A 24,695-nucleotide genomic window follows, 5' to 3' on the forward strand; every position below is an offset into this window, starting at 1 on the left:
GGCGTCACATGGTCCGGCTATACTCGAGGCCACCCTTGGTGGAGATGCTGGACCACGGCAGGAAGCTGCAGAGCAGGCTGTGGGCCTGGCGGTAGAGCCTGTGCGGGATGGAGCAGGGGCTGAGGTTCGCTAGAGCGGAGCCCAGGTGCTGAATGTAGTCCGTGCAGCTCCGTTAAGGAAGATCGACTTGCCCTGTGTGCCCACGCACCCCTGGCGGCACGGTCAGCAGGCCCACGCGGTAAGCCGCAGGGCTGCATGCAGACGCCGCCATTCAGGAAGGAGGCCAAAAGCCCGCTAAGCCTCTGTAGGGTGCTGGAAAGCCTCGTGAGCCAGAGGGGCTCCACCGTGCAAAGAAATAAAGGGTGGCACTGGGTCGGAGAGCACCTCCTGGGTGAGCAGAGCTCAGGCATGTGGAAAGGGACGGGGCGCCAGGGGGAGAGGTCTGGCAGGAGAGTAAGTGTCCCAACTTGACCCCGTACTCAGGCATCGGAACGGCAGAGCCCTGGGACAAGGAGGGGGTCACGGTGCCGACCTCCCGGACAACTGCAAGAGGCCCACGTGCACATGCATGGGGAGCCTGCAGGCCTGCGGGCCAGGCTTCTCCCTCCTGTTTACGTCCCCGTAAAATGGATAAACCCTAGCCTCGCTCGCTTCATCAGCTTCTTGCTGGCTCACCCTCACACAGAGCATTCTGGAGCCACATCCTGAACTGTTAGGAAGCCTCCTGGCCTCCCAACTGCCCATTCTGCCCAGAGAGGGCGAAAGAGGAGGGAGCGGCGTGTGGGGGGTGAGGGGGGACACAGCTCTGGGTGACACACCTCAGGAAAGGGAGGTCTGAACCCCAGGGCTGCAAACAGCCAGCAATTCTTTTCACCTTGTTTGTTTCCTCCCCTGACTGACGGCACACGGGCCGGGCCCCCTGACGGCAGGGGACCCACTGTTGTGTTGACAGCTGCGTGCATCTCCTGTGCACCTGGAAAAGGAGGCTCCTAATCGGTATCTGTTGGAAGCATGGATCGTTGGCCAAGGGGGTTAAAACCCACACCTCGTGACGGGTGAAGTCCGAGAAACACTTGAGTACAACCAGATCTACCCACAGCACGTCCCGTGAGCTTGGCCTCCTGAGTCATGGGAAGACAACGGCGGCTCCATCTGGTGCATGGGCCCTGGCCCTGCGAGCCGCCCTTGTGGCTAGGAAGCCATATCCCTCACCCCTGAGAAGTAAAGGATATAGGATTGTCCAGGGAGGGTGGCCACCATTGATGTAGAGGACGTAGGTGAAGCCATCTTTGAGGACCCCTCGGATGGAGTAGTAATAGGGGAGATAGTGATGCTGCTTAAAGTCTCTGTTTTCGTAGAAGTTTATTGCTGTGTTGTTGGTGGTGAGGACGTGCAGGTAGATGGCTTTGCAGTGGTCCTGGGCGGTGGTTGATATGTGATCCTTTAAACTCTCGAGTAAGAGGGAACCTGCAGGAGAAGGGACGACAGTCACACACGGCAGGGCAGGCAGGGAGCAGGAGGCAGATGAGGAAGTGAGACTGCCAGAGATCTCTACAGATCTACAGAGATCTCTGCCATGGTATCCCAGATGGAACTCCCGCAACCGCTCTGTCAAAGCCCCCAGAATGCCACGGCCAGATGGGGCTCGTTAGCTGCAGACCATCAGGCATCCGGAACTGCAGATGGGGGTCAGGCAGTTCCCTCAGTGGGGCTGGGCCCATGGCGGAGACTCACTAACCTTCCAGAAATCACCAAGTGCGAACCTGAGTGGAGGGAAAAGGTAGAACGGACAGGCCTGAGTCACAAAGGGAGACTGCTGCCTGCGGGCTTGGGGCAGAGCAGGGGCTTGGAGCGGCACCTGGGGCACAGCCCCCTGCACATGAAGGGCATCTGGTACATGGCAGCTAGGACTGGCTGTCAATCGTTTTCTACTCTTAATCAGCAATACCTCATGACCTGACATAAACTGTGTGTGTGGTGACAGGTGCCCATTCCCCGACGAGGACATCTGGGAGTGTTGTGAATCTGATCGTTTGGGGGGCGCCTGATGGCTCAGTCGGTTGAGCTTCTGACTTGGGCTCAGGTCATGATCTCGTGGTTCCTGAGTTTGAGCCCCGCATCAGGCTCTGCGCTGACATCGCACAGCGTGCTTGGGATTCTCTCTCCCTCTCTCTGCTGCCACCCCCCACCCCCGCACGCTCTGTCCCTCTCTCAAAATAAATAAATAAACTTTTTAAAAAAGGTCATATTTGGGAATGAAGCCATCACCCAGACGGCCTTTGCTGTTTGCACCTGGCAACTGGGTGCTAGGAGCAGGGGTCGAAGGCCAATGGGGTGGAGGGAGGTGGGGCCGGGGACCTGCTGGGAGGGGTGGGAGGCTGGAAGCCCACGCAGGACAGGGGGAAGAGCGGGACGAGGGACATTTACAGGCACGTCACCAGCACATGAGACATGACTGGACACGGTGGCTGGAGCACACGCCAAACACTGTGAGCACGGCTGTGCCTTACCGATGCCGTGCTTCCTGAACTCCTTGACCACTCCCAGACTCAGAATGTATGCGACCTGTGTGTCAACAGAGAAGTTGGAGGCTAGAATATCTCCATCCTGAAGAAAAAGTCAGAAAGAAAATCAGGTTAACGGCTGAGGGGCCTGGTCCTGGTGCTGGCACATCCCACGGGCCGACTCTCCCGCCACAACCCCTGTGGGGGTGCTGGGGTAGGAGGGGACAGAGCAAAGATGATGGACAGGCTCCCACCCCTCCCCCCCACACACACACACAGAGACAAGAGGGTGCGAGGCTTTGCGGCGCAAATGGCTAAACTGAGGACACACACAAAAAGCCGCTCCTCTCAGGGACGTGTGGGGGTGGCAGGACCATAGGGTGTGAGGTTACAGCGGTAACAAGGGAACAACTGCGCGGTGTGGGCACGTACTGGGCACTTGGGACAAGACAGCCGGATGAGGTCTGAAAAGGTTTGTCTCAAGGACCTTACACTGCCCCCAGGTGGTCTCTGAGTAAAGGCGGTGGGGGCTCGAGTGCCCCCCCCAGCACCCCGTGCGGCCCACACCGGGCAGAGTGACATGGCAGGCCAACCCATGCGTGCTCCTTGGTTCCGGGGATGGCATTTGGGGCCAGGAGAGTCATGAATCCGGCCACCGTGCAAGACGAACCAGAAGCAAAAAGCCCAGGAGGAAGCTGGGATAGAAAGTCACTCCTAACAGAAACTACCTTTGCCACAATCTAGTCACAAGCAAGATGGGGTCTGCTCGAGTGGGTCGGGTCTGTAAAAGGGAGCTGTCCCTCTTCTACTTTTAAAGAAGTAACCGAAGCTGAACAGACAGAACCAATGCAGGTTGTCAGCGGGTTCCTTCCTGTCCTTGGAGTAAATACGCATGTGGGAAACACAGCTCAGTCGCTAAGATGACCAAAATCATTAGGCACAATCTTGATCCAACGTGACGACGTGCAACAATGTATTTGTGGCTGTGGCCTCGCACTGTGCGTTCAGAGCAGAGCTTGCTGACACGGGGCCCACAGACCCCCCAGTTCTCAGATCGGGGAGGGGTCTGTGAAGCCGGATGAAAGGAAATTCTCCATGTTCCCTAACCTCTATCTGGAACTGACCGTGTCCTTCAACCAACCACGGCAGAGGTGGCAGTTCCGTGACACTGCTGCCAGTACAAGTCACAGATCTTTCCAGAGCCCCCGACAACTCCGGGGATTCTCAGGACATCACTTACACCCGCCCCCACTTTGAAATGACAGTTGTTAGGAGGCCTGCGGTAGGTCCTTCTTTTAACGCGTGGGTAACGGTGCCACGTACGCCCCCGAGGCTCATACTTGGTCTGGGCTCCCGGGAGAAAGGGCCACAGAGCAGGGCGTGTGCTTCGGTCACAAGCCCCAGCAGGCCTGGCCGGCGACAGGGACCACCAGCTCCTCACCACACATACTCACCTCCTTGTGTATCTTGGTCCTACTTTTTATTTCAGCTACTATCATTCCCACGATGGCGCCCCGGTAGGTGGCGGCGAGGGAAAAGAACTTCTTATTGGAGGTGATATCACGATACCATGAGTCTGGGTACCTGAGGGGGAGGACAAGGTCAGGTGAACACGCTGATGCTGGGCTTCTGGCTGCGGAACCACGGGGGACCCGGGGCCGCTCTGCCGACTGCCCCATGACTGAGAAGGAGCCTGGCTGTCCACCACTCCATCTACACCAAATGGTGTTCTTAAAGCAGGAATCTGTCTAGATGGCACTGGGGATTTCTGACAGGAAAAATGATTTTTCTTTTTTTTTTTTTTAATTTTTTTTTTCAACGTTTATTTATTTTTGGGACAGAGAGAGACAGAGCATGAACGGGGGAGGGGCAGAGAGAGAGGGAAACACAGAATCGGAAACAGGCTCCAGGCTCCGAGCCATCAGCCCAGAGCCCGACGCGGGGCTCGAACTCACGGACCGCGAGATCGTGACCTGGCTGAAGTCGGACGCTTAACCGACTGCGCCACCCAGGCGCCCCGAAAAATGATTTTTCTATCCTCACGTAAGAGATGAGAGGAAAAAAACTCCCAATGACGTTCTCTCCACGAGAGCATGACGTGCAGGGGCAGCTGGAAGAGATGACCCTCAGACACTTGGGTCATTTCCAAGAATTCTACGAGACCCCTTCAAGACTGGAGGTGTGGGCCAAGTTCACAGCCAAGTGCATCTGGGTTCACCGCACCTCCCAGGTAGCGATGGGGACGAGCCCTCAAGGGCAGAGTGTGGCCAGGGTTGCCGGGGGCTGTTCACAAGACTCCCCGCCTGGGGGAGCAGGAAAGAGAACATTTTGTGCAAAGGCCCTGGGAGCAGTAATGAAAAGGCAGACTCAGCCACAGCCAGGAGACACAGTCGGGAGGGCTGATGGGGGTGTACATTCGTTTTTTAACTTGGAACAGACAGCAGGTAACCCTGAGATGCCTTTCTTGAGACCCAGAGCTGGAAAAGGGTGCCCTACCCTCGCGGTGACATAGCAGAGAGGCCACTGACCACCCACTGGCACGTTCAATGGGACCTGAGCATCGCCCAGACCCCTCCTCAGGTCCTCCCCGCACCGTCATCTTCTGACCCCAGCGCGCTCGGCTGGTGTGGCAGCCAGGACACGGAGCTGCCACCACCACGCAGCCCATGGGACTGCAGCTCACTTCACCGTCATTGGAACCTGAGGCCTCGGGCGCAGGAAGCTGTGAGGAGAGGCAGAGGCTCCAGCCCAGCACGGCTCCACCTGGTGCAGGGTCTGACCCGCGCAGGGGACCGCGGGGTGAAAGGACGGCACCCCCGGTGACCCCTGAAGCCGCTGCGCCCACACCCCGAGAAGGCTGACGCTCGCCCTTCCCCTCCCTCCCCGCGCGTGTGGCCGGTGACACAACCCATCAGAGGGTGGGACTCATGGAAATGCAAGATCTAGTTCGTTTTTAATTTTTAAAAGTTTTTTTTTTTTTTTTAATGATAAATCCTTGCGATGAGAACTAAGGATTTACTGTCAGCACAGCTCCCCGCACAGTGCTCGCTGCGAGTTCACCCCTGGCACTTACCCAGCTCCCAGCCGGGAACCTGTAAAATACAAAGTTGCACCTATCTCTCCCACCGCAACCGCTGCACGAGCAGTTAGAGGAGCAGGACAGACAGACGGACAGACGAAGCTGCAGCTGCAACCACCTCCCCACAAACCACTGACAACACCCTGTGACGTGCTGTATGACCTCGCAGGCTTTTATCGTGTACAGGTCTTTAAACAGCAGGAGGATGGGCACAGTGCTGTCTCCTACTCTACTTTTCTCATCTGCCGGCTCATTTGAAAAACAAACACAAAAAAAGCCCTCATGGACCAACATACCTCTTCTCTTCCACAGGGTTTTCCCCGGCTGAATACTACAGTACTTGCAGGCCCAGAGCCCAACGTGTGCAGCCGAGGCCTCGCGTTACACTTAAGCTGCTCCTCCGCTTTCTGAATCGTCACCGGCACTGCGCTCAGCAGCTTTTCGGCTAAAGATTCTCCGTAAAGCCCAGGGCGGAACTCTCCGCACAAGGGACACGGTGAGGTGGAGGGAGCCCGACGGCAGGCAGGGCCCGAGGCCTAGAGACAGGCAACGTGACCCCGGGCCGCCATGGCGCTGCCAGGCCGTCCTGGCCTTCGCAGCAAGTCTTCGTGCGCGTCCCCCTGCCCGCTCCCCACCCCGACCCTCTGCAGCGGGGGGCGGCCGGCGCCGCTTGACTTACTCGATGGGGAACCAGTCGCCGCACAGATGCTTCACGGTGTCTATGTCATCGTGGCAGAGGAGGCGCAGGCTGACCTCGCTGAGGGCGCTGGACGGCACCACCTCTGTCATTCACACCTGCAGGGTGGGAGGCAGCGTCAGGAGGGCGGCCGCACCCCTTCACCGGCCAGCCCCACCTGTCACCTGTGAGGCAGCAAGATGGGAAAACTAGTCTCATCCCCCGTGGGCGGACGTCTCCTCGTAACCGCACCGAGCGTTTCCGTCCCTCACAACAGTCCCAGCACAGGTGCCAGTTGCCCCCAGGTTGCAGACCAGGACCCGGAGCGCCCACACCTGCCTGCTTCTCCCCGGTTCCTCTTGCCTGTCACCGCCACCCCCCCCCCCCCACCACCAACCCCAGCCAGCCGTTGCTGAGTCTCCACCGCAGAGAGCTCAGGGGCTCACACCCGACTTCTCCTGCCCCTGGCCCCCTCTGGGGCTGCATGGCTAGGTTTCCAGGGGAAGTGGCGCTTGCTGGCTGAGCTGTTCCCCACCCCCCAACCCGCCCCGGCAGACAAAGACTGGGCAGGCAAAGACTGGGCAGGAAGAGAGCCCGTGAGACAGGCTGAAGTTCACATCAGGGGTCATGAGTTGCTAACAACTGTTTTTATTTTTGTAAGTATTTTATTTATTTTAAGAAAGTTTTAAGTTTATTTTGAGGGACAGCTCATGTTCCCGAGCAGGGGAGGGACAGAGAGAAAGGGAGAAAGAGAATCCCGAGTAGGCTCCATACTATCAGCACAGAGCCCGACGCAGGGATCCATCTCAGGACCTGTGAGATCATGACCTGAACCGAAATCAAGAGTCAGACACTTAACCGACTGAGCCATCGAGGTCACCCAGGTGCCCCTATTTATTTTACAAAGGATCTTCCATTCCTATTAAAAAAAAATTGTTTTGTAAGTAACCTCCACACCCAATGTGATGCTTGAACTCACCACCCTGTGATTAAGACCTGAGCTGAGATCAAGAGTCAGATGCTTAACTGACGGAGCTACCCAGGCGCCTTTAAAAAAAATTTTTTTTAAGTAATCTCCACACCCAACATGGCCCTTGAACTCACAACCCCGAGATGAAGAGTCACATGTGCTCCACTGACTGAGCCAGCCTGGCGCCTTGCGAACAACCCTTTTAAAAGACCAGGAAAGGGGCGCCTGGGTGGCTCAGTCAGTTGAGTGTCTGACTTCGGCTCAGGTCATAATCTTACAGTCCCTGAGTCCGAGCCCCGTGTCGGGCTCTGTGCTGATAGCTCGGAGCCTGGAGCCTGCTTCGGATTATTGTGTCTCCCTCTCTCTGCCCCTCCTCCACTCACACTCTGTCTCACTCTGTCTCTCTCTCAAAAATAAATAAAACATTAAAAAAATTTTTCTTAAGTCAGGAAAGTATGTTCAGTCCAGGCTGCTGATGGAGCGGCCTCTTTGTGTCAATTAACGGAAGGTAGGCAGGAAGGCTGGATTCTGACAAAGCGCCTGCATCTCCAGGATTTGCTGACCCCCAGAAAAAGCCTAACCGGCCAACCCAGGTCTAGCAGCCCCACATGCCCCCAGTGACAGAGCCCGCCCTGTAACCACGAGGTAGAATACACTGACCACTCAGGGTTCTGCCCAAAACCCTGGGCCTGAACTCAGCACACAGGCTTCAGTTTAACGGCACCACGACAGCCAACAAACACGGAATGTGGGGCATCTTACAAGACAACTGGCCTGGTCTCTTCCAGAGATCAGTGTTGTGGAAAGAGAGAGTGTGTGAGGGAGAGAGAGAGAGAGAGAAGGAAGGAGGGAGGGAGGGAGGGAGGAAGGGAAAGAAAGAAAGAGAAAGAAAGAAAGAAAGAAAGAAAGAAAGAAAGAAAGAAAGAAAGAGAGAGAGAAAGGGAAGGAATGAAAGTAGACTAAAAAAAACAAGGAGACCCACTACCAAATGCAACGTGTAAACCCCCATTGGGAAAAGAGAACAAATCAAAAGTAACCTGGGGAAATATAAACAGGGGCTGGAGAGCAGACAGTGTTGCGAAGCTGCTACTGGCTGCCCTGGACATGAAAGGGCGTAACTACGTAGGAAGCCTTGGGAGATGCGCACTGAAATAGGCTGGACAGAGGCATCGTGGGGTGTGAAACGAACTTTAAGTGGTTCGAGAGATTTCACTACTCAGGAGGCAAACATGGACACGGTGCTAGTAACCACGGGACCCGGGTGGCAGATAAGAGACAGTGTGGGAACTTACATTCCGTTCCTCAACGTGTTCCAACTTTTTCGTAATAAATGTTGGGGGACGGGACCCCGGAGAGGACTGTCATTCCCTACTGGCCCCAACTGACTCTAGCAACCGTTCTGTGAGTGTGCACCCAGACAGTCCTGGTGATGCTCAAAGGTCTCAGGGACCCGGAAGTTCAGCCCTCGCCACTCAGCCAGCCCAAGTGAGGGCCTGTGACAATGCTTCAAGGTCACCTGCTCCTGTTGCCCTGACATTTTTGGGCCCGGTTCCCATGAGATTTCAGGCGTTCCTGTGTGGGTCTCCAGGAAGGACATGTCCTAATGTGCCAGCTGCCAGGCTCATTTCCATTGCCAGGCTTGACCACTGGGATGGTGGGGATGCCGCTCACCCTCTAAGCCCTGGACACATAACCCCAGCACGCTCTACTCAGCAACATGGGCCCCTCTGAAGGCTGGCCATGGGACTAGGTGCTGCTAAATAGGCCAAGCGCCAGCCAAGGGCTGGTTGAGGGCAGGAGCCCCTCCGGCTGGGAACGGCTGGGGCTGTGGGGTGCTCTGCAGGGCTGCAGGAGGCAGGGGTACTGTGGCCACACTGGGTTCCAACTTTCCAGCACACGCCAAACTCCCAGGGGTGGGGACCATGCCACCCGACGTGTCCCTCTCGGAGCACTGGCTCGAGTTGAAATGAGAGGGGACTTGCTCTCTCCTCCTCCCTCCGTGTCTTCAACCAGTGCCTGCACACTGACCGTGTGGGGTCTGCAGGGTGGGGACCCCTCCTGGGGCCCTCCCGGCAGCACTGGGTGCCCTGACGCAGGGATCTGAGGGGGACGGAATGGGATACCCCCTGGGACAAGGAACGGGTTTGTCCCTGCTTGAGGCCTGGTGGACCCCGATAGGTCGTGGGTCAGGCGGCAGTCAAGGTAGCACCTGCACCTTAGAAACTGGCGTCTATGGCAGGAGCCCTGCTGGAGACCTGTCACTCAGAAGGGGACAGAGCTGGTCCCTGGATACAAGAGCTTGACGGAGCCCCCAAGAGCTAAGCTGACCCAGAAAAAACCCTCCTTCTGGGCAGGGCACGGACAGCCATTTGTGCTGACATAACAAGGGACACGAACCGACACCACAGTTAACTTGGGAGTCCTGCTGGGACGAGGCAGCCCCATCTGTGGGTCGGCATGTATCTGAGTTCTCAGAACCAAACACAAAACGAAACCCAAGCACGGGGCGCCCGGACACCTGGCTAGTTCAGCCGGTAAAGCACACTACCCTTGATCTCAGGGTTGTGAGTTCAAGACCCACACTGGGCATGGAGCCTACTTAAAACAAAACAAACAAAAAAAACACAAACCAATACAGCAACCAAGCAACAAAAAATATCACCAGACTAAGCAAATCTGACCTTCCCACACTGCTTGCTTTTTTTCTTTCTTGGAATGCGCCTTCAGAAACAAAACTCTGTCCAGCCTGATCTCTGGGTCAACAACAGATCCACTGTTTGTTTGGTTCCTAAACAGTGGGGCTGTTCCAGTGCTCTGCTTGTCCGTGGCCGTCCGCTCCAACCCGTCCTCAATGGTATCCAGGATGCGGCCTGTGGCCCAGAACGTTCCAGTGTGACACCAGGAACCTCATGCCTCTCAACTAGCCAGCTACCTCTTGGGAAATGGACCGGTCAACCGAAAGTGTCAAATCCTGAGTTTTATGAGTCATCCCCGTCCAAAATATAGACTAGCGGTCACTGGATAGGCTGTGGTTCCCCAGTCATCCCAAGCAAAGGGCCATTTTGTCCCAAAGAACCTGAGTGTACGGGCTTGAGGGGTCCGCCCACCAACGGCAGGATGGACCCCCGCAGTCACAGTCGGGTACAAACTGCCACTCCCCTGCAGGTTTCTGTACAACCCGCAAAGCAAGGGTAACTCTCCCTTGTCCCACAAAAGGATGGATTCGGACATTGAGCCTGGACTTGTCTCTGGCTTGGCCTTAGCCAGCCAGTCTGAGTCGCGTCTAAAATAGAGAGGGTGAGGCCCCACAGGGCAGTGCTGACGCTGGAACGAGCCGCTGACGCCAAAGGGCTGGGAGCTGAAGAGGAAGAGCCCATTAACGTGGGCTGCTGGTGACCACCAGCCGCTAACCAGCACCGTCTGGCCGGTCCAGAGACATTCCCTTGAACTTTATTGAACATCGATCCTGGTTCAGGGCTGGAGGCACCAAACCAGTTCAGGCTCACCTGAACTGGAAAGAGGCTTTCACCTGCTGACCCCCCATTCCCCTTAGCTGGATTCTGAATCCATGCAGTATACCTGTGACACTTAATTTTTCTTAATGTTTTATGTTTATTTATTTTTGAGAGAGAGAAGGGGGAGGGGCAGAGACAGAGAGATAGAGAGAGAGAGACGCAGAAACTTAAGCAGGCTCCCGGCTCCGAGCTGTCAGCACAGAGCTTGACACAGGGCTCGAACCCACAAACCGCGAGATCACGACCTGAGCCGAAGTTGGACACTTAACCAAATGAGCCACCCAGGTGCCCCTACCTCTGACACTTCAAAAAAACAAAATTCTCCGGCACAACACACAACACACAACACACACACACACACACACACACACACACACACAGTCTCTAAAACAGCAACTGAAGATGCCATTAACCTTGTAAAGTATAAGAATAGTGTTGTACAGAAAATGTCTATATTCATGTTTTAAATCTTTTTTTTTTTTAATTTTTTTTTTCAACGTTTATTTATTTTTGGGACAGAGAGAGACAGAGCATGAACGGGGGAGGGGCAGAGAGAGAGGAAGACACAGAATCGGAAACAGGCTCCAGGCTCCGAGCCATCAGCCCAGAGCCCGACGCGGGGCTCGAACTCACGGACTGCGAGATCGTGACCTGGCTGAAGTCGGATGCCTAACCGACTGCGCCACCCAGGCGCTCCTTAAATCTTTTATTTATTTATTTTTTTTTAATTTTTTTTTCCACGTTTTTATTTATTTTTGGGACAGAGAGAGACAGAGCATGAATGGGGGAGAGGCAGAGAGAGAGGGAGACACAGAATCGGAAACAGGCTCCAGGCTCTGAGCCATCAGCCCAGAGCCTGACGCGGGGCTCGAACTCCCGGACCGCGAGATCGTGACCTGGCTGAAGTCGGACGCTCAACCGACTGCGCCACCCAGGCGCCCCCCCTTAAATCTTTTAAATACTTATTTATTTTTGAGAAAGAAAGAGACAGAGTGCAGTGGGGGAGGGGCAGAGAGAGACACACACACACACACATACAGAATCCGAAGCAGGCTCTAGGCTCTGAGCTGTCAGCACAGAGCCCGACACGGGGCTCGAACTCACGAATTGTGAGATCATGACCTGAGCCGAAGTTGGACACTTAACTGACTGAGCCGCCCAGGCCTCCCGAGAATGTCCATATCCTCTAAGAGATGCATACTGGATATGCAGAGGCAAAACGACAGAATATCCTGTAACTTAATTTAGTTGGAGCAAAGTTAGGGTTAGGGCTAAATGTTAGTAACCATCCAATTGGATGAGAGTACATGATGGGACTGTTTGAAAATGTTCCTAATTGAGTAAACGACTTTCCCACAGAGGCGGAGTGTCAGATATAGATGGCAGGTGTGCCAGGCGACGGATTTAAACGCCTCTGGCACCTGGAAAAGCAGCACCACACCCCGCAGCGACGCCCGCCACCTCTGTGCACCTCCTCCCCCGAAGAGCGAGTTCTCTCAAACCAGGGCTGGTTCACTGACCCACACTCTGGATCCCAGGTGGGTGTGGTGGCCGGTCCAGAGGGTTATGGGCTCAGTGAATACTGCCGAAGACCCGAGTTAACCAGCCCTCAAACTCCTCTGATGTTTTAAAGAGCGACAGGACACTCACCACGTAGTCCTAGGACACAGGGCACTGTTTTAGGAGCTGGCTTGAAGCTGCCCAAGATACTATGCATGTGCCACAGGGTCAGTTCAGGGCAACTCCTTCCCCTTCCGGCCAAGAAAACTGGGAAGTGCAGGAAGCCCTGGCCAAAACCCGGAGCCTCTGAGTCACAGGTCAACAGCCCCACATCATCCAAGGCCAACGACAAGCTTTGTCCCTCAGTGCAGTCTTTCTAGAGAAGGCTCCTGAGACGAGGGGCACCCCCCTCTCCCTGCTGCAACAATCTCAGGGGAAAATCCTGGCGGACAAACCCCAACACGTCACCAGCTGCCAATCCAAGTGGCCAAACAGGATCATCTATAAATATCAACACCCCAACAAGGACACAATTCCTCCCCTAAATTGAGCAAAGGAGGGAGGGTGAGTGGGAGTCCAGTATGGACTCACCGAAAACAGCCCTAAAGTGGAAGCAACCCAAACATCAGTCAATGGATGACCACATCAATAAAATGTGGTCTGTCCACACACTGGACATTTATACTGACCCCGGCTACGACAGGGATGAACACTGAAGACATGATGCCGAGCAGAAGCCAGACACAAAAGGCCACCTATCTTAGGATTCTAGTTACAAGAAATGTCTAGAACAGGCAAATCCAGAGAGACGGGAAGTAGAAGTGTGGTTGCAGAGGCTGGCAGCACTGGAGGGTGGCGGCTACGGGGATGTGATTTCTTTCGCGAGCGGTGAAAATGTCCTGAGGCCGAACGTGGTGACAGATACACAGCTCTGTGAGCGCACTGTAGACACTGAACGCACTGTAGACACTGAACGGCACTCTCTCAGCAGGTGGAGCGGACAGCATGTGGATGAGATCTCAATCAAGCTGTTCAAACCAAAACCGAACTAATCCTGACAGGGAATGCTAGAGTCTTTCTGAAGGCAGTCACAGTAGATTCTGGAGGCCATCAGAAGCTTTCCAGCCTGCAAGTCAAACTGCAGGGACCCACACCAGTGCCCACTGGAGGGGGCGAGGGGGGACCCAGACCTTGCCACCGTCTGTACCAGCCCGGTAGGGTGCGGACCCCTGGGAAGACAAAGCTGAAGACCAGGGAGCCCGGCAGGAGATACAGACTTAGAGACGGGGAAGAACTGCCAGTGCGCCAAGGCCAACCTGGTAGCTTACCCCCGATTTGGGCCAATCCTAATTAGTTCACACTGGAAGGAAAAAAAGTCGGTCACTGTGCAAGAAGCGATCACAGGAAGCTACTGAGTCTCAGCCAAGAATATCTGTGCTGTCTGTGAGTTTTCACAGGGTAGCAGCTTAAATGCTTTTGAGAAAGGAAACATCACACTCACACCCCATCCCACCCCCCAGTGAGAAATCAACACAAACCACAAATCACCAGATGAATCTAAAAATCAACCTTCAGCTCCAACATTTGGCCTGTGCCAGGAAAGTTCACGTCCTCCTCTTTCCAGGAACAGCTCTCTAGACAGTTCATCTGGTGCTGGATGGGCTCGAGCCAGCCCGAAACGGGGTGCCGTGACTGCCTGCCCTCACTGCCCTTGGCAGAGCCCCAGGGATCTCACTGGCCGCGCCCCACTGTGCTCTTGGTCCCCGGCAAACGAGCTCTGAGCTCCCACGGAAAGGAGGTGCGGGACAGGACGCAGTCGGCACGCTCCCACCAGACCCTCCAGCACAGCGAACGGAATGAGCAGAGCAAGCGGCAGCCAGCAGCCAATCAGGGTCCGGATGGCCACAGCCAGGAAGCCAGGCCTCAACTTGTCAGGTTGCCTGAGGCTGGGGAGCTGGGAGGCTGGGGGCGGGGCACTTCCTGAGGGGACAGGATGTGGTCTTTCTAGGTGGCGGTGGTGGTTATACACACAGATGCGCGTACATACACACACGATGAAACTCATCAGGTGCATTCTGTCGTGTGTGTACTGAACTTCGATAGAACTGATTTTATTTTTAAAACATTTTTTAATGTTTATTTATTTTTGAGACAGAGACAGAGCATGAGCAGGGAAGGGGCAGAGAGAGAGAGGGAGACACAGAATGTGAAGCAGGCTCCAAGCTCTGAGCTGTCAGCACAGAGCCCGACGCGGGGCTCGAACTCGTGAACCGTGAGATCATGACGTCCGAAGTCGGACGCTTAACCGACCGAGCCACCCAGGAGCCCCCGATAGAAGTGATTTTAAAAGATTTTTTAAAAACCCCCTACCGTGAGGCCTGATAGCAAAGGATGACATCCACAATACACGAGCATCTCTCATATCCTGGGATTGGTCAATCTTTCCCTAGTACCCTTGGGACAACAAGGCTCTTGACCAAAGTGGCAGGATTTGTTCCCGGTCTGACTTTCAAGAAAACCACTGGGCTCCAAGATACACACCTATTTGTGGATTCTCATGTCCCTGTTAAAAGTACTTCCATGTTTTCATAAGCCTTCATCTAAAAATAGAAAGTCACTTTCAACTAGGGGAAAATGCAGCATTTATAGTGCCTAGTGTGTCCCAGCCCAACTGACAGCGGGTGGAGAAAAGGACAGGAAGGCAGCGAAAAGGAGAACGCGGCTCACGGTTGTCTGACAGGAAGGAACGGAGTCAGAGGACAAGCGTAGAGATGGCAGCAGTGCATGCGAGATGCTGGGGTGGCAAGTGGATGATTCACAGACAGAGAGCAGGACAGGGAACCCACCTCTGGCGCCTGAAGGAACCCCCACTTATTCTTCCAGAACCTTCCACCATGTGCCAGTCTCCTATTGCTATGGGCTACTCTTAGGGCTTATGGAACAAGGATCCTGGTGATTCACTAGAGAACAGGGGCCCACAGGTGAAGCCAGAGCAGAGGCCCCCGAATCGGGCCTCCATCTAAGCCCTGAGATGCTGGTGGATGTGACACTGAAGCCGCAGACACAAAGGCCACATTTCAGCACCTCTCCCTATAAGACATAGGCACATCTACACTACAACAGCAGGGACCCCTTATACAAGGAACCCAAAGTTCGCTTGGATTGTGAAGCTGAAACATGAAGCTGCGAAGGTCCAGGCTTGTATGACGATTCTTGTCCAGGTTTCCGGGGTCTGCATTCTGCCCCTGACCTCTGGGGGGCAGGGTGGCTGAGTGGAGCAACTCAGGGAGGGACAGAAACCAGATTCTCCAAGATGCAAATGAAGGGCCTGCCTGCTCACCTGCTCTGTCCTTTCTCGGTCCCTGACCACATCCTCAGGAGGCTGTCTGCAAACCCTGTCCTCCTTCTCTGCTGAAATGACCTCCCTGGTCCCTGTATGAAAGGCCACTTTTCCCTGAGGACTCCCAGGTTGTAGGAGAGGGTGGTGTCTGGACACCTGGGCACTGCCTCTAAGTGCTCAGCCAGAGGACAGAGTGAAAGTGGAGGAAAGGCCACCAAGATGTCCCCAACGTCCGCCGGGGCACTTTCCATCTCCCTTCCACTGCCAAGTGCTGGGAACTCAGAACCTGCGGGCTGAGAACGAACTGTTCCACTTCCCAGAGGGGTTCCAGGCCATCACGAGGTCCACAGGGCACTCCACTCCCGCTCCAGGCAAGGAGGCCGGGACAACCCTATTTCTGGATGCCCCTTCCCTCGTGCCCCAATGCCCCAGGTCCACAGGGCTTCGGCCTTCTTCAGAGGCACTGCCTCTTGGTCTCACACGAGCCACATTCAACTTGTAAAAACCATCCCATTCTCTTAATGCCTTGGCAGGTACTCTGGCCTCTCCCCTTGCCCTTAGCCGGATATTCGAGCCAGCCATGACCACACTGCACCCATTAGCACTCCTAGAACCTTCCCTTCCTTCTCTTCTTTTACTCCCACTGGTTCAAAAGGGTCCTTCCTCCTTGCCGAGGCTAGACCACCCTCCACTTATGCTCTGGATGCTATGCCCTGTGCTCTCAGACCCTGCAAGGAGGCTGGGGTCACTGTGACCCCAAGACAGCTGTCCTGTACGTGCCTCTGCTTTCTTACCTGCAGCTGGGAAGATGAAATGAGACGGCCCCCTCCCAAGGGCCACCCCACATTCCTGTCCCCGGCCCAGCTCCACATCCCCTCCCGCCCCGCCCACCCACCCCCTACTCTGGGGACTGTGTGGACAGGCCTTCCCGCCACCAGCTTCCCTTCAACATAACCCGCGCCACCACCTTCCTGCTTTATTCCTGACCGTCTCAGGCCGGCTTCTACCCCAGCACATGCGCACAGGGCACCGGCAGCTCCCCCTCTCTGGAAGCCAGCAGCCTCCTCGAGAATCTCCTCCCTAAACCCTCTAAAGCTCACGACTTCGTCCATCCCTTTTCTGAACCCTCAGTCCGTCACCCACGACGAAGTACCACCATGGCCTTTCCTGGAACTCCAGGCGTCTTCTCAAGTGAGGCTCGAGGGAAGATTAGCACAAGCTCGCCCACAGTGCGAGCGTTAGACACAGGGCCCTCAGGAATGTGAAATTCTGCAGACGCCAGGGTTATAGGCTTGAAAAACCCAACAGTAATGAGCTAACCTCTCGCCTTTAGGATGGGTAGGGGGACGGAAACTAAGGCAGGGATGGATTCAGGACCCTGCCTTGCAGCACAGCAGTAAAATGGGCTACAGGGTTCAAAGGAGCCCCAAGGGGCACAGGGTGCACTCTTCACAGCCCGGCTGTTCACACGGGCAGCTGCTCCGGCAGGCTGGGCTCCTCCCAAAACCTCGGTGCAGGAGCAACATGAATAATTTACAAGGGGACGCAAACAGGCACCTGGCGTTCCGGTTCCAAACAGCCGCCCTCTGAGAACCCACCTCCTCACGCTGAGGGGAGCCCGCAACTCTCACATACAATTTTCTCCAAACGCAAACTGATGATACTGGAGGATTCCACTTGTAGGACATTCTAAAACCAGCTAAAGGAATCGATGGTGACAGAAACCAGAAAGTGGATGGGATGGGGGAACTGAGAAGGGGCAAAAGGCAACTAGCTGGGGGGGATGGTGATGTTCTGTGCCTCCTTCAACTACGTCAATCCCATGGCTCTGCTTAAGATCTGGGCAGGGGGCGGGACGCGTGGGTGGCTCAGTCGGTTAAGCATCCGACTTCGGCTCAGGTCACAATCTCACGGTTCATGAGTTCGAGCCCCACATCGGGCTGTGTGCTGACAGCTGGAAGCCTAGAGCCTGCCTTGGATTCTGTGTCTCCCCCTCTCTCTTCCCCTCCCCTGCTTGCATGCGCACGCTCTCTCTCAAAAATAAACATTAAAAAGAAAAAAAGATCTGGGCAGGGGGCTACACATTAATTATAAGCTAATGGTAAACATTACAGTCAGGTGCCAAGTTCTCAGCCAGGGGCCAGAGAACTTGGGGTACAGGCACTTGACAGCTGGGACCTCCTCCAGATTCTCAAGGATGAGAAAGCAAAGACAAAAGCCTCTGTCAAGTTCAGAGGACCTCTTGCATTTTGGAGCTTTGCTCTTCAGTTTTACTTTGTGCCTCAAGACGACATAGATCTTATTTTGTCTTAAATTTATTTTTCCATTTTGTTTTCCCTCATGTCCAGATGTGGAGGGCATACGCTCAGACCACCCAAGCCCCTTGGGAAGGCTATGTTGCTCGAGACAGTCGGAGAGAACCCTCTGGCTGTTCCAAGGGCCTGCATCACAGCAGTCGGGCCAGCGAACTTCCACAAAGGTGGCAGACAGGCAGCCGAAGGACTATTTGCCTTTTGTGTCCCTACTTGGTCAGTGTCAAACCCGGAGAACAAAAGCCCAGATCTAGGGTGAGACAATGATGAAGAGGAATATCAGACAAGACTGTGAGCTGGGAGAAAAGGGGACACCGGAACAGGGGGCCAGAGATGTGGAGCCATGAGCAGACCCCATGGTCGCCTCGCGGGAAAGCTCCAGATGTGTTTCATCTTCCCAGAACAGAGAATGAGCGTGGAGATGAGCCTCTGCTGCCAGCTCGCACGTTCTCCAAGACCGAGCTCAAGGCTGGAGACAGCAGGGCCAAAGGATGGCCTGGTAAAGAAGTGCTTCTGCCCCAAGGCTTTTTCAGCTGGGACCACGGTAAGAGGCCGCCTGACAAGGTGCACCCAGAGTGTAACTCCCAGTTCTGATCCAGGGAGTGGTCAACTAGTTTGGTTTAACAACAAAAACACCTGTAAATACCACATTTGGGGGGAGAGGGAAAATCAAAGGGTAACGTACTTAAGAATGTATTTAATCTACGTTCTTTTTTTTTTTTTTTTTTTTTAAGTTCACTGATTTTGAGAGAGACAGAGCATTGGGGGGGGCGGGGGAGAGCGGGGGCAGAGAGAGAGAGAGAGGAGGGGGAAAAAGAATCCCAAGCAGGCTCAGTGCTGTCTGCGCAGAGCCTGACACGGGGCTTGAACTCACAAAACTGAGATCGTAACCTGAGCCAAAATCAAGAGTCAGATGCTTAATGGACTGAGCCACCCAGACGCCCCCTAATCTGCATTCTTGACTATCACCCAAGATTGGACCCTGTCTAGGGCTCAAACCCAACCAAGAGTGTTTGTTCTCCCACAGGCCACCAGCAACTCTCAATTCTCGGCACTGCCAGGGGCAGTGGTGACACAGACCCAGGTGGTAGCTATTCACTCTGAAAGGAAAAAGTACTCCAATGGGGGAGTCAGGTATCAGTAACCCTGCCCGCCCCCCTCCCCACTGCCCCCAGCAAGCCAGGCCTCCCTGCCTTCCTTCAGCATTTCCACCTCTGCTGGGTTTTGTTGTTGTACGGGGGTTTTTAATCTCCGCTTCTCTGGCTTTGAGTCTAGGATCCTCCAGAATCAAAGAGACGTTAATTATGAAAGTGGGTCAAACTGAGTATAAGTTAACACTTGATCATGAGGTTAACTTATTATTTTTTAAAAGTAATCCGACCTCCTGTCAGCATTTGCCTCTGGAATTGTGGCAGACGTCTGTGTTCCTCATCACTCATTTCTGCATTACTTGAGCTTTTTTTTTTTTTTTAAATGAGCTGGAACTATTTTTATTTTCAGAAAAAAAAACAACTGTCAGATGGTATGTGAAAATCATGAATATGCTTTTATTAAAATTATCTCATGGGCTTTTTTTTAATTAGCAACAACTGGGAAGTTTTTCAGTGTCTCTTCAAATTATAAGTCGAATGGTTACCAATTTTGCTCCAAAATACCGTCTCTTAGTGCCAACTTTTAAACCCCAGATCCTCCAAATAGCAGGGCATTTTGTGCACCGATACCAAGAACAAATGTTCTAAACACAGACTCAAAGTTGTAATGGAGCAGAGAAGGTAGTTGTGGATGAGGATGCCAAACAGAATTATAAACATATTTTAAAAAGCACACCTGTAATTATTAAAAAAACAATTTTAGTAGCTATATAAAATCCAAATAAAGAAATTATAAGTTTTAGATGACCATTTTTTAAAAAGGTTAAAAAAAGAAAAAAAAAAAAACATTCCCAGAGCACTGACTGGCTGGCTCAGTCAGTGGAGTGTGCAGCTCTTGATCTCAGAGTCATGAGTTCGAATCCCACGTTGGGCATGGACCTTACTTAAAATAAGATGAAAAAATTGGGGCGCCTGGGTGGCGCAGTCGGTTAAGCGTCCGACTTCAGCCAGGTCACGATCTCGCGGTCCGGGAGTTCGAGCCCCGCGTCAGGCCGTCAGGCTCTGGGCTGATGGCCCAGAGCCTGGAGCCTGTTTCCGATTCTGTGTCTCCCTCTCTCTCTCTGCCCCTCCCCCGTTCATGCTCTGTCTCTCTCTGTCCCAAAAATAAAAAATAAAACGTTGATGGGGCGCCTGGGTGGCGCAGTCGGTTAAGCGTCCGACTTCAGCCAGGTCACGATCTCGCGGTCCGGGAGTTCGAGCCCCGCGTCAGGCCGTCAGGCTCTGGGCTGATGGCTCAGAGCCTGGAGCCTGTTTCCGATTCTGTGTCTCCCTCTCTCTCTCTGCCCCTCCCCCGTTCATGCTCTGTCTCTCTCTGTCCCAAGAATAAATAAACGTTGAAAAAAAAATAAAATAAGATGAAAATAAAAAAATAAAAACATTCCCCTTTTCTTGAGGGAAGGAAATGCTCTTATAAACCTTTTTGTTTTACTAAGAACACATGTTCACAGTAAAGAAATTCACGTGCCATGTAAAGCACAACTAAGAATCCCCTATATACCCCGTGGTTTCTGGTGTTTCCTACAAGATAATGATTCTCCCCCTCCCCCCAACGGAAAGGGCTTGGCTGGTAAGGGACCAAGGGGCCTTTTGGGGCCCTATGTACACAGGTACATTTTTGCCGTGACCATTTATCAAGCAGTGTGCTTTTCTGCAGACACTCATCAACGAAGGTGTTAAAAATGGGAGGCCAGAGGAGAAACCAAGCGCTGTAATGTGAAACTAAGAATAGAACCGGCAGGGGCTCTCTGACCAGCAAGCCCTGCGGAAGAGTTCAAAGAAAGTCAGGAGTGGCTCCAAAAAGAAACAAGTCTGAAAGAAGTATCCAACAGCCCTCCCATGAACACAACAGAAAAGATGTAAATACTGCTGCATTAACATTTTCCAGTTAAGAATTCTTTCGAGTACCTAAAGGACAATTACCCACAGGCTATTTTATATAATGAAACTGCTTTCTTTTTGGTTATTTTCAAGATGGGCTCAAATTCCAATATGTTGCTGCCCAAATAGATCATGTTTCAGGAATTCAGGAAATAAAAAAGAGGGACAGGATTTGATTTTTAACAACAGTAACTATTCGACAAGAAATAGAACCGGTAGAATTTCTTTCTGTAACGTGGTTTGTTGCAGATGACAAAATACTTTTCTCTGGTCTTCCTCTGTGGAAGCAGAGGGAACAAAGACTTCCTCAGACCGTTGTACTGTGTCCCCTTCCACAACCACCTCCTCTGCTTCTCTACAACTGTGAATCTGTGTTTACAAGGTTTATTTCTCGTATCAGTACACAAAATGCCACACTATTCTGAGGCCACGGGGTTAAAAGCTGTCACTAAGAGCCCATTTTGGGGCAAAATGGGTAATCATCCTTACAAGTTGAAGAGACATTTAAAAGTCTCTGCGCTGTCACATTCACAGGTGGCTTTCCCCGCCCCCCCCCCCCCCCCGGCCACATGGGCCCGCCGGAGCTGGAAGTCAGTCTCAGGTGAAGACATGAGGAATTCTGAGATGCTGACAGGATGCAACAACCAGAGACTGGCCCCCACTCGCTGTTACTCCTTCTCTACCTGACCATCTATCTCAGCTCAGTGCTGTGGCCACCTCGGGTGACTGTGCATGCTGGCCAGCCTTTTCAGCATGCAGGCTCCACCGGGCACCGGTTCGATGGTTGACTTGGACCCCAAACCACTTCATGCAGAAAGCCCTGCCTCCGTGTTCACACTTCCTTCCTATCATTCCACAAGCACTGAGCAGACACCTTAAGGTTCATACCAGAATGCTAACTACCATATGCTCGCTGGGGTTCCCAATGCATGGGTCTCTCTTTAATCAGCAGTGTGAGATAGGTGGGCTTCAGCTAATCCTGAACTGGCCTGCCAGCCAGCTCCTATCAAAAGTCATGCTAATAAAGGATGAGATTTAGGGAAGGAGGCCCGATCCTGGCATTATCAAAGACACTTACAGACATTTGCTGGGGGGAAAAAAATCAGCATTTAAGCTTAGCCAGAAAGAAGTCCAGCATCACTTTGCAGATTGAAAGCAACGTGCACGGACGTAAGCAAGACCAGCTTTGACACAGAGTCAATCGCCCAAGCTCACTTTCTGGAAACAAGGGATGGACATCGAAAAATCACGAGGGCTTTATGGATTCCTTCTAGAAACAGATGTCGAGGGAAGATAGTGGAGGTAAAACGTAAACATGGAGCCACCACTTCAGAGAAGACACTGCCTCGGAGGCAGCCAGCTTTCTATCCAGGTAGGAGAACTGTCACCAAGAGCCGAGACCTCTGGGCTATCTCAGCACTGCAAAGGCACGTGCCACCCTAAATGCAGAGCTCTGAGGACTCTGAGCTGTGTCACCAGCAGCGGCTGCACCGTCAGCGTTCTGGGTCCCTCTAAACACACCTCAGGGTGCCAGAAACCAAAATGCTGTTAATGGTACACTGAGGCTCGGGCAGTCTCAGGGCCGAGTCCCCAGGGAGCAGTGAGAGCATCACCTCGTAGGTAGCTTTTATCTCTCAAATCTCCTAGCATCCAGGAATTTTTTTTACATCCCAGCCGAAGGCATGCTGTCGCTAAGTAACTTCAGGTCAGATCTGAAGTCTGCGAGTGGGTCTGGTTGACGTAAACAGGTGACAAAGTCACCGCAACTTATAACCAGAAGAGGTAAAAGCTACAAACAGACCTTTTAAAAACACGTCAGTACTTTTTAGCAGTGCCTGGGTGGCTCAGTCAGTTGAACATCCGACTCTTGATTTCGGCTCAGGTCAGGATCCCAGGGTTGTGGGATCAGGCTCTGTGTCAGGCTCCGTACTGAGTGTGAAGCCTGCTTGGGATTTTCTCTCTGTCTCTCTGTCCCTCTGTCCTTCTGCCCCTCTCCCCGCTCATGTGCTCTCTCTCAAAAATAAATAAACTTAAAACAAAACGTGTCTACACTTTTTATTCTGGCCTGTTAACACTACACCACGCCTAGACTTAGTTTTGTGCAAGTTTTAACAGTCTACATAGAATCCCACGGTGTCTGCAAGCTCAGGGGGATGGAGTTGTAGCAAACTATGGCCCGACGAGGAGGCCGCTCAGGCATGCTGCGTTTTCAAGGGCCGATCTGCACACTGATTCTAAACAAAATCCCTAAACAAGGTGAGTGAAGACCTATGTGCACTGCCAGGACTGATCTGTCCGTCTGGAAAGATGACCCTTGAGTTTCGCCACCTGTGAATTTCGTCTAGTGTGTAATCCCTTCTCTTCTAAACTTAAAGCAATTCAGAGACTTTCATGAGAGAATATGTTTTTGCTCCAGCCCCTTTTAGTTCAATGTTGCTCAGAACTCCCCTTCTTCATGCCTCACGGGGCAAACAAATAACTTCTCACACTTATCTCTACATCACAAGATGCCACAGGGATTGTGGTATTTCTGTAGATGACCCGGAGTCACGGAACTTTCCTGGATCAGTTAATCATTAACTAGAAGTTTTCTGCCTTCAGCCCTCTGGTGAGAATTCTGCAACCAGCAATGTTCTCTCCAGTTCTGAGGCTCCAATTAACCACCCCATGGGGACACAGGGAGCTACTGTGTGGGGCTGCTATCCTTCCATCAGGACCACTGACTAACAAAATCTTATGGCTCAGGACTTGGCAGAATTTAACAGATCGATGAAGCCGCCAATGCCCACGTTTATTGCAGAGTAACTCCGGGTCCTGGGCTCTGTCACCCGCGGGGCACACAGATACGTGTGTGCTGTCAGTGGTCCAGAGAAGGCTCACAGCCTCCCTCACAATTTTCCCACCGGGCCACATCACAGGGGCTACAGACCCCCACCCTTCCTTGAGAAGTGCCCGATCTGGCGGAGAAGGTCGGAGCTGTCCTACGATCTGCGTGCCGGTCTGTAAACTACCAGAAACGAAAGAAATTGATTTGTCTTAAAAACAAAAGGTACAGCTGAGGACGAAAGAGTCGGGAGATGAGGAAGACAGAGCCCCAGGCTTTCAAGAGTTCACAGGAGGGCAAACAAGTCAGCAAAAAACTACAATCCGTGCAACAAGTACCAAAGCGAAGGTAGGGCAGGCCAGGCGGCGGCAAACCGCCGAAATGTGAAAAGGCCAGGCCCTTCACCAGGAGGGAGACCCGGCGGGTCTGCCCTCTGGTCCCAAATTTCCCCACGAACTCGTCCAGGGCCCTGGCCCGGAGGCGCCCCGGGAAGGGGGGCTGGGGGCACGCGGGGAAGCGCGCCGGGCACTCTACAGGCCCTCTTTACCCCGAGCCGGCGCGAGCCCCGCGGGCCCCTCGGCACCCCGCGGACACGCCTGGGCACCCAGCGGTGTGGGCCGCGCGCGCCCCGGCCGTCCCACGCCCCGCCACAGCCGACTCGCGTCCCCACCTCCCCCAGCCGGCTCCCCAACTCCCCCGCCCGCCCGGTGCGCGCTGCCCCTTCCCCCCTCACGACCCCAGCCCCCGGCCGGGCCCAGCGCTCCCACCGCAGACCCGAGCCGGGGGACCTCACCTCTGGCAGGAGCCGGCGGCAGCGGACGCCGTCGTGGGGCTCAGCGCATCCTGGGGTCACAAGCAGCCGAAAAGTGAGGCCGCGCGAAGCCCGCAACGAGTTATGTAACCGGTAGGGGCCGCAAGCCCGGACGGAGGCGGCGGCCCGCGGCAC

At 53.8% G+C, this 24,695-nt stretch overlaps 1 protein-coding gene across 1 annotated transcript; it reads right to left on the reverse strand.

Annotated features, from left to right (window-relative positions):
* NAA60 (N-alpha-acetyltransferase 60, NatF catalytic subunit) lies at positions 1–24,679 on the reverse strand. Its single transcript, XM_086692231.1, has 5 exons — positions 24,543–24,679; positions 6,263–6,378; positions 3,959–4,088; positions 2,511–2,607; positions 1–1,467 (listed from the first exon to the last, which is right to left on the reverse strand). Exons 2-5 carry the CDS (start codon positions 6,370–6,372, stop codon positions 1,127–1,129), a joined length of 678 nt encoding a protein of 225 aa, XP_086548357.1. The 5' UTR covers positions 6,373–6,378; positions 24,543–24,679; the 3' UTR covers positions 1–1,126.
* Between the last annotated feature and the right edge of the window lie 16 nt (positions 24,680–24,695).

The sequence above is a fragment of the Puma concolor genome, chromosome E3 (assembly GCF_028749965.1).
Source record: "Puma concolor isolate L17-30 chromosome E3, mPumCon1.1.hap2, whole genome shotgun sequence".
Lineage (NCBI taxonomy): Eukaryota > Metazoa > Chordata > Mammalia > Carnivora > Felidae > Puma > Puma concolor.

Coding starts and splice junctions, on each gene's coding strand:
- NAA60 (XM_086692231.1), bottom strand. CDS start 6,372: ATGACAGAGGTGGTGCCGTCCAGCGCCCTCAGCGAGGTCAGCCTGCGC. Junction 4,089..6,262: donor GGCGACTGGTTCCCCATCGA/GTAAGTCAAGCG, acceptor CCTCCCCCTCAG/GTACCCAGACTCATGGTATC. Junction 2,608..3,958: donor GGACCAAGATACACAAGGAG/GTGAGTATGTGT, acceptor CTTTTTCTTCAG/GATGGAGATATTCTAGCCTC.